This window comes from Macaca fascicularis, chromosome 13 (genome assembly GCF_037993035.2).
Source record: "Macaca fascicularis isolate 582-1 chromosome 13, T2T-MFA8v1.1".
NCBI classification, from domain to species: Eukaryota; Metazoa; Chordata; class Mammalia; order Primates; family Cercopithecidae; genus Macaca; species Macaca fascicularis.
Window position 1 is genome coordinate 2,254,052 of NC_088387.1, and position 17,234 is coordinate 2,271,285.

Consider the following 17,234-nt stretch of genomic DNA (forward strand, 5'->3'; position numbering starts at 1 on the left):
CACTGAGTACAAGTATTGGTGTGGACATCTGCTTTCCTTGCTTTTGGGTAAATATATACAAACAAAATGGGTCATAAGGCAGGAGACTTTTCTTTAAAGGTAAGTTAACCCTAGCTCTTAAAATAAAACATACATTTAATTCAATTACATTTGGGGTGAAGCTATGAGAAGGGGTGGAAAACGTTCACTTGTTTCATCACAAGAAGTCCTCCAGGAGTGAACAAAAAAGGACAAAGCAAGAAAAATGGCAATTCTTCAGTATAAGCTTAAAGGTTTTTTGTTTTTTTGTTTTTTTGAGATGGAGTCTCGCTCTGTCTCCCAGGCTGGACTGCAGTGGTGTGATCTCGGCTCACTGAAAGCTCCGCCTCCTGGGTTCAAGTGATTCTCCTGCCTCAGCCTCCCGAGTAGCTGGGATTACAGGCGCATGCTTCCACGCCCAGCTAATTTTTGTATTTTTCGTAGAGACAGGGTTTCACCATGTTGGCCAGGCTGGTCTCGAGCTCCTGCATCGTGATCCACCCGCCTTGGCCTCCCAAAGTCCTGGGATTACAGGCGTGAGCCAACCCGCCTGGCCCCTTAAAGGGTTTTTTTGGTTTGTTTGTTTTTTGGTGGGGGCTGGGGAGTTGCTGCTGTAAAAGTAATGCATTTACAAAAGACTGATAAGCTGTAGATTTTGTGTGTATTATTACTTGCCTCCTGATTTATTACAGTGCTCATCTATAGTGCTTATTGTATTAATAATAACAGCACCTTAACTGAGATGAGGACTGTAGAACTTTTTCTGGAAAACCAGAAAACACCACATATTATTTCATTAATCTTTCCAGTATCAAGCAAACAAGCATAACAATGCTTGAAAACAGAAGATTAGACCAGGCACAGTGGCTCATGCCTGTAATCCCGGCACTTTGGGAGGCCAAGGTGGCGGTGCTTAACTTGAGCCCAGGAGTTGCAGTCCAGCCTGGGCAACATAGTGAGACTCTGTCTCCGCAAAAAAATAAAAAACATTAGCCAGGTGTGGTGGCGTGCACCTGTAGTCTCAACTACTCAGGAGACTGAGGTGAGAGGATTGCTTGAGCCTGGGAGGTCAAGACTGCAGTGAGCCAAGACTGCACCACTGCACTCCAGTCGTGCCTGGAAAACAAACAAACCAACCAAAAAAAAAAAACCAAAAAAAACTCCAGAAGATTAAAAGGTCGCTTACTGATAACAGAGAAAATGAATAAAGAAATAGAGACAGAAAAAGTCTAAATTACAAAGTCAAAGAAATAATTACATTAAAACTAGGAACCTGACACATTCTTTACTTTTAGTCCAGTGCTATTTGTTCTAATTTAGTATAGTTTGGGAAAAAAAGGAAGCCAAGCATTATATACAGAATATATTATGTGTAAAGAAATTCCCAAAATAAATGTTTCTGTGCCCACATGCTTGCATGCACAGAGAAAGGTGTAGAATGACACATACAAGGTGGCAAAAGTGGTGTCCATGAGGAAGGGCCTGGACTGCAACTGTGCTGTCTATGCAATAGCTATCAGCTACATGTGGTTATTTACATTTAAATTAGTTGAAATAACATTTTGGCCACCCTAGCAGAATTAAAGAGCTCAACAGTCACACGTAGCTAGCAGCTACTCTTTTGGACAGAGCAGGGAAAGAACTATTCCATCATCACGGAAAGTTCTGCTGGACAGCTGGACTGGGAAGCAGGAAGTTAAAAGGGACGTTTTTGCTTCACTCATGTTTGAATTGTTAATATTTTTTTCCTGAGAACATACTCATGTGTTTATGTTGTATAATCAACAAATCATATGCATTTTCTCATTTTACAATATTTTCTTATTGTAATATTGACAAGACTAGTGACACAAAATAACACTGGACTATGAGGTTAAGAACGTCTTCCCAGGTAAACAATCTATATTTGGTTTTAAGAGAGCAGCTTTGGTGTTCCATTTGCTCTCTTGTGTAAATCTTGAATTAAAATGTTTTAACTGGAAAAAGACTAGATGAATTGAATTCAAAGTGATCACTGTGCTGGGCGATAGCTTGATAACTCCAAAGGCTGAGGAGAAAAGGTACAGACTGCAAGGCGATTCCGGCAATTGTAGACTGACCAACATCTGCTGAGTCCTGCAAGCTCCATCCTTGTGGTCTGGCCACCACAATGAGGCAGCAGCCTTGGGGTGTAACAGCCCTTCTACGGGAGAGCGGGCAACTCATGCAGCCGGGTCTACCAGAGTAAGAGGTCAGGCACAGTGGCTCATGCCTGTCATCTCAGTACTTGGGAAGCTAAGGCAGGAGGAATGCTTGAGGCCAGGAGTTCAAGGCTGCAGTAAACCATGATCATGCCACTGCACTCCAGCTTGAATGACAGAGGGAGACCCTGAACCTGTCTTTTTTTTTTTTCGGAGTCTCACTCTGTCACCCAGGCTGGAGCGCAGTGGTGTGATCTCGACTCACTGCAAGCTCCGCCTCTCGGGTTCACGCCATTCTCCTGCCTCAGCCTCCCAAGTACCTGGGACTACACACGCCCGCCACCAAGCCTGGCTAATTGTTTTGTGTTTTTAGTAGAGACAGGGTTTTACTATGGCCTCGATCTGACCTCGTGATCCGCCCGCCTCGGCCTCCCAAAGTACTGGGATTACAGGCATGAGCCACTGTGCCCAGCCTTGGGAAAGCAGCAAGAATTTCAGACGTTTCTATATAGCTTTGTAATAACAGCCAGAACAGGGAAGCTACACCATTACCTAAAGTATCAAAAGGATGTAAACGACAGAAGGATAGTGAGGATAAGAGGGAATACTTCCCACCTGAAAAGCAGGACATAAGAGCAGGTTTTTCTGTGATGTAGACATCCAGCTACAAAAATTAAAACTGGGGCAGAGTACTTTTATCAGTAGCTATCTTCACCCAGATGTTGCCAAGTGTTGGGGAGCGATTTCTTTCTTGCTGCTTTCACTTATCATTTCTAAGCATTCACTATTCAGGCTCTGAACATTTCCCCCAGTTCTTCCTCATTTCCCCTTCTGTTGTTTACGAACAGTTATACCAGGGTGGTCTGGGACAACCATTTCAGTTGCCAAAGCCCTACACTTACCACCAAATACAGTATTTTTCCTCCACCTGTCATTTTCAAGCTGCTTTAAGTCCTTCAGTGTTGGTCCGAAAGAACTCTGGCATCCTGGACTATTCTAGAAAGCATTCGCATCTACTTTTAACACAGACAACACAGCTAGAAGCCATCGAGGCTGCACATGTCACACACTTAAGTCTCTAGGATGTAAGGCATAGATTTCAGAAACTCTCTGAAGGAATGACACTAGCCACTCCCACTGTGAAAGACACAAGGAGCTGGTGAGGAGGAATTTCACACTTGAAAACAACTACTACTAGAAGATTAGGTAAGACAAGAAGTTGCATTTTTTAAATAAAAAATAAGTTTGCTTTTAATCATAATTCTATATTACCCTTTCCCTGGATTTTAATTTCTAGGCTGCCATCACCAAAAATTTATTTCCAGAAATAAACTTGAACTGTTTTAAAAAACATGGATATTGGGCCAGAAGGTGTTGAATTGCAGGGGAAAAAAAAAAGCAGCCTTGTGTAGCTAAAAACTCTTCTTTAAATGCAGAGCTGCCTAAACTATAACACCAGAGAAGCCACAGTCATTTTAAAAATGATTCCAAAAATTCAAAATCCAGACCACTGTATTCCAAAATTCAGACTACAGCAAGCTGTACTAAAAGTAATAACCCTCTTCAATACATCTATAAAACCCTATTATTTTAAATAGTCTTGGAAACTGTAACAAACTGAGATTTCACGCTAAGACATTAATTCCCACCAAAATGAAGCTTATTCAAAATCAGCATCATAAACTCACCTGTAAAGGCTCACTGTGAGGGTTGTGGATGTTTATTATAGGTGAGAAACTACTATTTACAGGGACTCTGGCCCCAAGGAATGGCCTCAATCGATATGGATTTGGAACTCCAACACCAAATACCTGTTTCAGTGGAGGAAAAAAATGCAATTTTAGTTGTTTTTAAAATTAGTATTTTTAGTTATAACTCATCTAGGGAGACTGGCAAATTTAATTTATATGGAAAAATATTAACAATCCCTTTATTTTAAAAAAACCCCACAAATGTTGTTTCTGTACATGATTTGGCTACATATTTGATTTACTATGTACGTGAATTTAGAATGATTTCTTTAATATATTAGAAATCGAATAACAGTCCTTCAAGAAGGCATGCAATAGACAAAAGAAGAAAATAGGGAGTCAAAAGATTTCCTGACCCCAGCCATCAGAAGATGGATCTACCGCCCAGATAACTTCTCAAATACCAAGCCCAGCCCCAGGTCATTCCCACATGGGATGGCCCTAGGTTGACTAAGCAGGGTAAACCAGTAATTCAAATGATATTATTAACATATTGCTATTTATTAAGTGTCTATGAGGTGCTAGGCACATATACAATAGTGAACAATTCAACAGTAAAAAAAACAGATAATGTGCTGGGTCTCATGAAACTTACATCGTAGTACTGGAGACAGACTGGAAACCAATAAAAAGATTTTTTAAAAAAATCCCTCTGCTAAAGTGAGTAACAGACAGTTGTAGGTGTTGGGGGAGAGTGGAGGGCATTCAGACAGCTAACGTGTAATCCAGCAAGAGTGGCTTGGAAGACAGCAGTGGTAGTGAGGAGGAGGGAGGTAAACAGACTGTAGATATATTTAGGAGGAAGACTTGATGAAAGATTAGATGTGAAGAGGTAAAGAAAGAAGACAGCTGGCCACCGGGGTCACCATGGGAACAACCTGATCATGACCCTCAATAGTCCAGATTGGCTGTGATCACCCAGGTCTGCTGGGAGACGCCGTCGCGGGGCAATGACTTTCATTTTTGTGGCAGTCTTTTCATTTACTCAACAAGTACACGTGAAATAGGTATGATCTGTCTAGCACTTCAAAATTACTGAACCAAGCATCAACAGCGTACTGAATGTCTACTAAGCAATCGTTAGATTTAGTCACCTTACAGAAACAGAAGACATGGTCCCTACTAAAAGGGAACACTGCCTCTGACCCTTATTTTATATGATGTGTCAGAGTTAATGGGTACTGGGGAGGAAATGTTTTTAAAAAAAAACAAAAAAAAAACACAAAAGCACAGGACCTGTAATGTGTCAGAGCTAACACTCGAGTTCCAGGCAGCACAGCACAGTGGTAAAGATTACAGTCTTTATAGTTACAAAGACATGAGTTTGAGTCCCCTTTAATAACTTACTAATAGCATGGGCAAACCTTTTAAAACTTCAACTTCAACAATAACGGTATCTATAACATAGGCAGAAGGGCATGCGTAGTACACTGCTGGACAAATATGAGCAATTACTGTTAAGAATCTTTGTTTTTTTTTCTTTTAGAGATGTGGTCTTGATCTGTCACCCAGGGTGGAGCACAGTGGTGCAATCGTAGTTCACTGTGGCCTTGAACTCTTGGGCTCAAGGGATCCTCCCACTGTAGCCTCCCGAGTAGCTGAGGCTACAAGTGCTCACCACTGTGCCCAGTTAATTTTTAAAAATGTTTTTTGTAGAGATGAGGTCTTGCTTTGTTGCCCAGGCTAGTCTTGAACTCCTGGCTTCAAGTGATCCTCCCACCTTGGCCTCCCAAAGTGCTGGGATTACATGTGTGAAGTACCATACCCAGCCTTAATAGTCTTGACATACAAAAATCTTGATTCACAAACAGAATAATAGCTGATATACAAAAAGATTTACTATATGACTCCTATATACATTAACTTCCCTTAATGACCTAAACCAAAATTCTATGTAAAAATAAGTTTATCAAAAAAATACTTACTAAAGTAGGCATGAATTTTAATTGTTTTAAGTGTTTTAATCAACACTATTATCAAGCGTGCTTCATAAGTGTGTAAAAGTAAAAATTAAACAAGCATGTGTAAGTCAGTATGAAAATACTTTTCACTATTGTCAACCTTATGTTAACACTTTAGCTGTCGCTTTAAAATCACCTGTTCGGTCTGATTTGAATAGAGATATTCACTGTAAGTATAAAAATGCTCTAAGTCTAAACTCCTACATTTTCTATTATCCTCTGAGTTTCTGCGTTCTTAAAAGGCTGGCATATAAGGCAGAGGTAATGATCATATTGTATAAAATAAGTTTTAATTCTGGTTCTTACCTGGTAAGTAAATACCCCATGATTAGATGTATTAATAAATAAAGTATTTTCTACATTTCCTACTACTCTTGCAAGAAAAACTACATCAAACGATGTATTTCCTCCTGGAAGAATTTTCTGAAACAGAAAATAAATAAAGTTAAATTCATAACAAGAAAAAAAATTATACAGCTCAACTTCCTTAAATAAGTATCTTAGAATCATTTCCATAAACTAGTTTTTCCTTTAAAAGTTTAAGCTTTAAGTTAGCAATGGAAAGTAATTAAAAAGATGTCTTCCGTATTGAATGTCTACGGTCACATATCCTTTGTCCATTAGAGCCACAGCCTTGTACAACAGATGGTTTCCTAGATTCTGTTCATTTAACAATCACTAGGCTGGCATGAAGTACCTAATTACAGGCTGTTTCATGATCAAAAATCAGATATAAGTTGCATTGAAGCTGAGCTTTTCATATAGATATACTACTGTACTACTAAGCAGTGACTTGTTTTAGCCCAAAGAATAAACCCAGGCCTCAACCTTCTGAAATCTGCCTTCCATTCACACAAGAAACAAAATGTCCCGGCAACTTAAATAGAAAAGAAGGCGGGGTGAGTGTATGTGCAGGAACTCACTCCTGTTACTTTCTGCAAACTGAGAATGTCACTATAGTTAGTAAAGTAAAATGTTATTACCACAAAACAATAGGGCTACTCCCACGTTCAAGAGACTGAAATTACGGTTCTGCCCTGCAACAAAGCCTTAAAATACATTTTAATATGTAAAGCCATCAACCTGTCTCATTCTGCCTCTATGGCTAGAACTCTAACATGCTACCTAAATTATAGCTCAAAATACATGGTAGTAAGACTCTGGCTTCACCTTAGTCTGAAGAAAGATGTCTAGACAGAGTATGTCTCCTACATTACCACCAACAAAAGAATAATTTACAAGTTGCGAATTATTGTAACTATTCTTTTGTTGCACTACATTACTGTAATAAAATGCAGCAAAAGAATAATTACAGTAATTCACGACTTTTCTTGAACCCATCACAGAGAGGATTATCAACTAGTTCAAAACTGTAGAAAGACAAGCACTTCCGAGGACAGACGGAATGGGAATACCGGCTCACCCATGGCAGAGAAGGGAAGATGATGAGGCTATTATACAGGAGTGTCAGCTAAAAATGCAGCTAACATGTTTACACATTGCTAGAGGCTGACTGTGTGAAGGTGCACCAGAGCACAAAAACCCTGGAAGCTGTAGACACTGGTGCTATTCACACCCGAGCCAGAAATCAGCAACAGAAAGACATCTGGCAAACCCTCGAATAGTCTGAAATTAAACAACATGTTTCTAAAATAAGCCACGGGGGAAGTAAGTAGTAACAAAAGAAATTACAAAATATTTTGAATTGACTGGAAATGAAAGCACAATATTAAAATCTGAAGGCTGCAGGTAAAGCAATACTTGGAGGAAAATTCATAGCATTACATGCTTATTTGGAACAGAAATGTTTCACATCAATAATCTACATTTCTGTTTTGAGACACTAGAAAAAGAATAAATTAAACCCAGAGTAAGCAAAAGGAAGGAAAATAGAGCAAAAATTAATGAAACAGAAAACAGAAAGTAGCAAAAAAAAAAAAAAAAAAAAAAAAAAAAAAAAAAAAAAATCAATAAAACCGAAGCTGGTGCTCAAAAACTCCATAAAATGGATAAAACCCTGCAAAGAGTGACTGTGTATAAAAAGGGAGAAGTCAAAAATATAAGGAACTAAAATGTGGATATCACTGCATACCTTTACACACAGAAAGAATGATAAAGGAGTATTACAAGCAACTCTATGCCCATAAATTTAACAGCTAGGAGAAATGGACACATTCTTTGACAGTTGCCTAGATATGACACAATCTGCCAAAGCTCATTCAAACTGAAATAGTCCTGCACACAGTTAAAATTTAATTTGTGGTTTAAAATATTGCCACCAAGAAAAGCCTGATCTTAAATGATTTAACTCGTGGAAATGAATTCTCTACCAACCATTTAAGAAAGAAATAATACCTACGTTACATAAACTTTCCAACACACAGGAGAGAACATTCGTAATTCAGCATTACCCTGATATCAAGACCACGCAAAGACTTAAAAACTATAAGCCAATATCCTTCATAAACACAGAAACACAAGTTTCTACAAAGTATTGGCAAACTGAATCAAGGTAAGATATAAAATGGATAACACATCTTGACCAAGTAGTTGTGTTTTTTTTTCCCATGTTGTGCTTTTCTATTTTAATGTTCAATTTATGAAAAATATGAATACTTTTTTTAACATTAGCCAATATGCACACACACAGAATTTCTTTTACAATATTAAATGTTTTATAAACCTTTCACAACTCGCTCAAACCTTTGGCTTAAAATAATTCTGTAACCCTCTAAACAAACCTGCCCCCACCAAATTTGCCATATTATCTTTTGCCAAAACACCTTGGATGTAAAACTGTTTCTTAAGTAGCCTCAATTACATGGAACAATGCTAACTCTTAGCAACTTTTAGTTTTGGTGAAAAACTTGGCAAATGTAAACCAAATATGAAATTCTAAGACCCCACCCCCCACCCCCCCCCACCCCCCCCCACCCCCCGCCCCACCATCTGAATGAACTCCTCCTCTCGGCCAAGAACACTTCAGAGTTAATCAGAACATCTAGTTCTGGCATTGTGGAAAAGGGGATTAGACATGCCTCATTATATACCTCCAGCATTAACATTAACACAAACATTAAGTCTGGTAAGAAACATTTACAATCTATTTCCTCTGAAGCCTGCTACCTGGAGGCTTCTTCTACACGATAAAACTTTGGTCTCCACAACCCTTCATCTTGACTCAGCCACTCCTTTCTACTGCTGGTAACTCTTCTAACCAACTACCAATTGTAATATGTTTAAATCTGGCGAGTGCGGCTGCTCACGCCTGTAATTCCAGCAGTTTAGGATGCCGAGGAGGGTGGATCCCTTGAGCTCAGGAGTTCCAGACCAGTCTGGGCAACACGGTGAAACCCAGCCTCCACCGAAAAAAAAAAAATACAAAAAACTTAGCCAGGCATGGTGGCAGGCGTCTGTGGTCCTAGTTTCTTGGGACACTGAAGAGGTAGGATCACTTGAGCTCAGTGGGCAGAGGATGCAGTGAGCCAAGATCACACCACTGCACTCCAGCCTGGGTGACACAGTGAGACCCCATATCAAACATAAATAAATAAATTAAAAAGAATATGTTTAAATCTCCCTATGACCTGGAAGCCCTCACTTAAGCTGTCTTGCCCACTCAGATCAAACCAATGTAAATCTAACATGTATTGACTGATGCAGGATGCCTCCCTAAAATGCATAAAAACAAGCTGTGCCCCGACCACCTTGGGCACATATCATCAGGACCCCCACGAGGCTGTGTGACAGGCATGGCTTTAACCTTGGCAAAATAAACTTTTTAAACTGACTGAGACCGGTCTCAGATATTTTGGGTTCACAATTAGTAACCACAGGGATTCTGAGTGGAGGCGCCCCTGATCTTGAAACTAGGCCTCATAAAATTTAGAAACTAGGCCTCATATAGAAAAAATTAACACCAGGTGGCTCTGGATAGGGTCCCACCCTGCCTCAATAAGGTCCCACCCTGATAGGGTCCCACCCTGCCAATTCCGGGAAACAACCTAATGGGGTCCCACCCTGCCAATTCCGGGGGTCCCACCCTGCCTCGAAGTTCCCGGAATCAGCAACTCCAAGAAAAAACCTCATAAGGTCCTGCTCTAACCAATTAGCATAAGACACCTTGCTCAGGCCATAGACAGACCCAATTACCACGCGCCTAAAGCTTTGTTTGAATTTCGCGCCCTAAGCTGTGTTTGAACTTGTATTTGCCTATATAAACAGCCTGTAACAAGCAGTCGGGGTCCCAGGGCCAACTTAGAACTTGGGACCCTAGCGCGCTAGTAATAAATAACTCTCTGCTGTGAATCTCGTGTCGGTGATCCTTTGCGGCGACCCCTGCCCAGGAAGGAATCGACAGTTCGGTTCCAACAATCTTTGACAAATTTCCTGTCAGTGCTTGATACCAACTTGATCTATCCTTACGGCTCAAACCAATGAGACAATTTGCTGAGGCCTGGGGGATCCCCTCCCTCAAGAGAATCCCTAATATCCCCAAATTTGGTTGACATCTAAAGTTTGTTTTGCTGTACAACTTCTTTTATGGAGTTTTGCTTGCTTCCGACAGTGAAGGCAAGCTGTCCTGCTTCCATACTGATAAAAGGAAGGTAACTCCTTTCTGGAGTTTCAGCTCACTTCCAACACAAAAGGTGAGTGTGAGTTTCTTCTTGCTTCTAAAATGGCAGAGAGCAGTCTTCAGCCAGGGACCCATTCCTAGGTTAAGTAGCTGAATTGGGTTTCATTTGTTTTGTAAATTCTCCTTAATGACTAAAGGGTACAACTGACAACCAGCAACCAAGTAGTTTGTATCTTGGAAATCCAATTCTAGTTCAACATTCAAAAATCAAATCAATGTACTTTACTTAACAGACTAAAGAAAAAGCACAAGATCATCTCAATAGCAGCATGTAATTTGACAAAATTTAATATCGATTCATGATTAAAAATCTCAGTAAACTAAGTCAATAGAAGAGAACTCCCTCAATATTATAAAGAACACCTGCAAAAACCCTAAAGAAGCTTGTCCATTTTGTGGTCCATGGGCTGCATGAAGCCCAGGGTAGCTTGAAATGGGCCCAACGCAAATTTGTAAACTTTCTTAAAACATTAAGTTTCTGTGTGTGTGTGTGTGTTGTTGTTGTTGTTGTTTTTTTTTTTTTTTTTTTTTTTAGCTCATCAGCTATCATTAGTGTATTTTACGTGTGGCCCAGGTAAGCAAAGATTGGACACTCCTGCCCTAGGAGCTACCATAGTATTTAATGGTGAATGACTGAATGCTTTTCCTCCAAAATTTAAAACAAGGGAAGGATGCCCTCTCTTATGACAGCTATTTAACACTGTATCAGAAGTGTAAAGAGGGCCGGGAGCGGTGGCTCATGCCTGTAATCCCAGCACTTTGGGAGGCTGAGGTGGGTGGATCACAAGGTCAAGAGATTGAGACCATCCTGGCCAACATGGTGAAACCCCGTCTCTACTAAAATTACAAAAATTAGCTGGGTGTGGTGGCACGCACCTGTAGTCTCAGCTACTCAGGGAGCCGAGGCAGGAGAATCGCTTGGACCGGGAGGCAGAGGTTGCAGTGAGCAGAGATTGCGCCACTGTACTCTAGCCCGGCGACAGAGTGAGACTCGATCTCAAAAAAACAAAAACAAAGTGCAAAGAAGCACGAAAAAAAAAAATAAATAAAAGGCATTACACATTAGTACAGAAGAAAAATCAGTTTTTATTCAGATAACACGGCTTTCCATACCGAAAAATCCCTACAAAAATGCTCCTAAAAGAGTTTTAAGAAGTCATGGGAATCAAGGTCAACATATAATGATCAATTGTATCTCCATACACCAGCAATGAACAAGTGACATTCTAATTTTTAAAAACATACTATTTAGGGTAACACATGCACAAAGAAATACTGAGGTATAAATCTAATAATGTGCAAGTTCTGTAAGCTGAAAACTATAAAACATTAGTGAAAGTAACCGAAGAAGACAAATAAATGGAAATACTGTGTTCACGGGTTAGAAGACTCAATATTAGATGTTAGTTCTCCTGAAATGGATTTACATATCCAATGCAAGTGCAACCAAAATTTCAGTCTAAGGAGAAGTAACAACTAAATGCAATGTGAAATAGGATCCTAAAACAGAAAAAGTAGTACACTGATAGAAAAACTGATGAAATTCATACAAATTCTTTAGTTAATGGTATCGTACTAATGCTAGTTTCCTGGTTTGAAAATTGTACTATTGAAAGAAAACAGGCACATTCCTCAACCCCGGACCCAACACAAACAGGCCCAGTACAAACACATCCCACCATATATCTCTCAACTTCCTGAGCCCAGTACAAACACATCCCACCATATATCTCTCAACTTCCTGAGCCCAGTACAAACACATCCCACCATATATCTCTTAACTTCCTGAGCCCAGTACAAACACATTTCTCAACTCAGAGACTACCATATATCTCAACTTTAAAAAAACACCACCTGGAAAGTCTCCGATAAGAACACAGCCGTTCGTGGTTTTACTGGAAGCGTGGGAACCAATAGAAAACTGCTAAATGTATAACTTAAAATGTTAACCAATTGTAGTGCTGCAACCAAAAGAATTCCCTTGTTCCTCTATAACTTTACTTATCCTATTTACATCGGGCTATAAAAGGCAAGCACTCCCATTGTTCGAGGCCCTCTTGTATGCGGTGGAATGGAGGGACCAAGTTCGAACTTGCAGTAAAAGATCCTTGCCGCTTGGCTTTGACTCTGGACTCTGGTGGTCTTCTTTGGGGAACAAACGGTCTGGGCATTACACTATGATTATATAAGATGTTAACATCAGAAGAATGTTAGAGTGAGGAATATATGGAAAGTATTACTTTTCTGTACATTTAAAGTTAATTCAAAAGAACATGATAAAATCTCAGATTTTTTTTTTTTTTTAAGAAACTGATAGGCTGATTCTAAAATTTAGATGATAAAGAAAGGAAATAAGAGCCAAGGAAATTCTGAAAGAGAAAATCAAAATTGGAGGAGTCATAGTGTCTAATTCTAATAATTAATATAAAGCCACAGTTATCAAAACAGTATGGGCTGGTGAAAGGACAGGTATTTCAGAGTCTATTAGAACGTATTAGAACATAGTGAACAGTCCAAAACCAGACTCACACATACACAAGGTCAACTGACTTTCAACAAAAATACAGTGGGATTTTAATGAAAAAGGATAGTCTTTTTCAATGGATAGTCTTTTTCAACGGATAGTCCAGGAACAAACGAATATCCATATGCAAAACAAATCAAAACAATCCTCAATCCATATCTTATACCATAAACAAACAGCAGCTAAAAATGGGCTGTAGATCTAAATCTAAAATCTAAAACTATGATGGTTGTCCCTCGGTATCTGTGGGATTGGCTCCAGGACTTCATGCAGATTCCAACATCTGTGGATGCTCAAGTCTCTGCTATAATACAAAGCAGCATTTGCATATAACCTATGCCTATCCCCCTGGCTATGCACGTATCTCCCGGGGAAACTTTAAATAATCTCCACATTACTTGTAATACTTAATACAATGTAAATGCTAAGTAAATAGTTTATACTGTATTATTTGTCTGAACATGTATAGACAAGAAAAGTCTTGTTCAGTACAGAAGCACTTTTTTTTTTTTTTTCCTCAAATAGTTTTGACCTGTAGTTGACTAGATCCATGGATAAGAAGCTCATGGCTGCAGAGGGCCAGCTGTACTTCTAGGAAAGAAAAAAATGGAGAAAATCTTTGTGACTTTGGATTAGGCAAAGATTTCCTAGCTACAACTCCCAAAGCATGACCCATAAAAGAACAATTTGATAAACTGGACACCATGAACATTATAAACCTCTGCTCTTTCAAAGATATAGAATGAAAAGGTATGACACAAACTAGAAGAAAAGACTTGTAAAATCACGTATCTCAAGAAAGACTTGTATCCTGAACACATAAGGAACTCTCACGAACTCAATGAAAAAACAAATAACTCAACTTAAAAAACAGGCAGAAGAACTGAACAGACACTTCACCAAAGGAAACAAATGGATGACAAATAAAAAGATGCTCAACATCAATTTTCACTGGAGAACGCAGATTAAAATAAAAATGGCCTAACACTGTACACCGAGCTGAACCACTCGCATCACAAAACACACAAACCTCAGAATGCAGCGTGCTAATAGCGACGTGGGGCAACCGAAACTCTCACATGTTTCTCATGGGAATACAAACGGGTACAGTTGTTACAAAAAAACTGTTAACATCTGTATGTAAATATTTACAGTGGGTTTAAATAATAGCTCCAAACTGGAAACACCCCAAAAGTCTTCAACTGGTGAATGAATAAACACACAGTGACATTGCCAGCCAATGAAATACTATTCCATAATAATAAAGTGGTACAAAGAACTGATACAGCCTGCTACACCAACCAACATGAAATGCATTATGCTAAAAGAAAGAAGCCAGACTAAAAACACTATATGCTACATGGGTCCCAAATCAATACAGTCTTCTGGAATAGGCGACACTCAGTGGTTTGAGTTGACCAAGTTGTTGATTATATGACCTTATGGGTTTGTCAAAACTCAGAACTATATACTAAAAGGGTGAATTTTACTGCAAGTATACTGTAATTTAAAAACAAATACATATAGAATATATATTAAATATATCTGTGTGTGTATATGTATACACATATACATATATATATATATATATATTTTTTTTTTTTTTACTGTTTTGGGTGAATCCACAAGGGTTGCGGACTCACTCAAGCATATTTTAGCCTGGATCTTTTTTTATAAGGGTCTCAGTGTTCATGTTCCCTTGGAGTAAGAACAAATAATTGAATGTTTAGGTTTAACTCTTGGTGGGCAAGATTAAAGCCAAATTAACTTTAAAACAACAAAATCTTGAAACGAAGTGGGTAATATCACTGAGTTCAGGCAGTCCACCCACACTTTTTATTGTCGTGAATTTAATTCCACAGAATCATATGACTGGTCACCCTCTCATCACCTTCCTAACTCCCTCTGACAATGTAAGGATTCACAGAACTGACACTGAGAGACACAGAGAGGACTCTGGCAATACGAACAAAACAAAACAAAACAAAATATGACAATATCATTTTCCCATCTAAGATGCCAGTGCCTGTAATACCGATGTTTTATACCGTACCAAGAATAAAAAAAGAAGAACAAGAGAACGTTCTTCAAATAAAACAAGGAGTGAGGATGACAAGTACAAACCCAAGCCACAGAAAGGGGCAGTGAAGAAAACTTATGTGACTCATTCTGGGCACCGCAGGAAGGGAGAAAAATTAACTTACTCTTAAAATTTGCACTGTGTATCAGTACTCATGGAGGTGTGTGGTCTGAATCCCTATCAGTGGTCTAATCAAGCAGAAAATTTAATGTTTCCTTGGTAGAGTTGAGACCACCAGTGCCATTCTCTCTGGGAAAACACACCCTTAAACCGGGCTGACCGTGACGGTAAGGTGCCCTTGACTGTAACGTGGGTCTCAGTTTCCGATATTAAAAAAAGTGAAAAAAAATTTACCTATGTAACGAACCTGCACATCCTGCACATGCATCGCTGAACTTAAAAGTTGAAAGAAAAAAAAAGGTAGCAAAATTAGTACAATAAATGCTGTGTATCCACCAAAAAAAAAATCTGAAATGTTCTCTAAAAAAAGTGACAGTTACAGAATTATGGTATTCCCACCCAAGACCAGTTCTAGTGTCAATGAGGAGATTCCTAAAGCCTATGTGTATAATGGAAAATGTATCCAGAGGAAAACCGGTGTCCTTTAAAGTGTTTATGGGAACTTAATTTGATTTAAAAATGTCTCTATTCAAACAATACCCTTTTAAGGCCCATCTAAACTCCAAAGAGTTAGGAAAATCACCATGGAATGTTTAATTTTTAGTGCAGTTTTCTGCCACTATTGGAACTGGACATCTAGTATATAGCTGATCGACAGGAGATCTGAGTTTCTAGTAATACCACTAACAAATCGTAATTTTCCCAAGTCAGCACTGTACCACAGCTCAGTCCCTGGGTGATCTCCTTCCTTGGTGATCTCATCCAGATCCATGGCTTCATATCTACACTAGTGACTCCGAAATCTCTATTTCTAGTCTAGTCCTCATATACCAAACTCATAGACTAACTGCCTATTTGCCACCTCCTCTTGGATATCTAGGAGATACCTGAAATCTAACATGTCCAAATTGAATTACTGGTTGTACCTCCGAAACCTGCTCTACCCTCTGCCTTCTTCAATTCAGCTGATTGCAACTTTGTCCTTCTAGTTGAGGACTAGAGTTCAGGACAAAACTCTAGAGTCAATTTTCACTCTTCTCTTTCTCTCAAATCCCACATCAGGAAATCCTGTTGGGTGTATCTTCAAAACATACAGGCATATGTCATTTTATTGTGCTTCGCTTTGCTACACTTCACAGGTACTGCCGTTTTGCAACCCTGCATTAACCAAGTCTACCAGTGCCATTTTTCCAACCGCATGTACTCACTTTGTATCTCTGTGTCACATTTTGGCGATCTTGCAGTATTTCCAAATTTTTCATTATTATAATATCTGCATGATCTGTGATCTTTGATGTTGCTACTGAAATTGTTTTAGGGCACCACAAACTATGCCCATATAAGATGGCAAGCTTAAAATGAAACATGTTATGTGTGTTCTCATGGCTCCACCAGCCACTGTTCTCCCAACTCCCTTCCTCTCCTTAAGCTTCCCTATTCCTGAGATACAATAATATCACAATTAGGCCAATTAGTAGCCCTACAATGGCCTGTAAGTGTTCAAGTAAAAGGAAGAGTTGCACATCTCTTACTTTAAACCAAAAGCTGGAAATGATAAGGTTAGTGAGGAAGACATGCTGAAAGCCAAGAGAGGCTCAAAGCTAGGCCCCTTTAGTACCAAACAGCCAAGCTGTGAATACAAAGGAAAAGTTGTTGAAGGAAGTTAAAAATGCTACTCCAGTGAACACACACCTGGTAAAGAAGGAAAACTGCCTTACTGCTGATAGGGAGAAAGCTTTAGTGGTCTGGATGGAAGAGCTAAGCAGCCCAAGCATTCTTTTTTTTTCTTTTTTTGAGATGGAGTTTCGCTTGATGCCCAGGCTGGAGTGCAATGGCGTGGTCTTGGCTCACTGCGACCTCCGCCTTCCGGGTTCAAGCGATTCTTGTGCCTCAGCCTCCTGAGTAACTGAGATTACAGGTGCACACCACCACAACCAATTTTTGTATTTTTAGTAGAGGTGGGT

At 39.3% G+C, this 17,234-nt stretch overlaps 1 protein-coding gene across 5 annotated transcripts in view; it reads right to left on the bottom strand.

Annotated features, from left to right (window-relative positions):
- TMEM131 (transmembrane protein 131) overlaps positions 1-17,234 on the bottom strand; it is a 257,449-nt gene that overhangs the window by 86,761 nt on the left and 153,454 nt on the right. For all 5 annotated transcript variants that reach the window (XM_005575032.5, XM_005575031.4, XM_065526617.2 and 2 more), the window contains 2 exons: positions 6,217-6,333; positions 3,887-4,009 (listed from right to left, as the gene is read on the bottom strand). In XM_005575032.5, the coding sequence (XP_005575089.3) occupies positions 3,887-4,009; positions 6,217-6,333 (240 nt within the window). The remainder of the gene's footprint in view (positions 1-3,886; positions 4,010-6,216; positions 6,334-17,234) is intronic.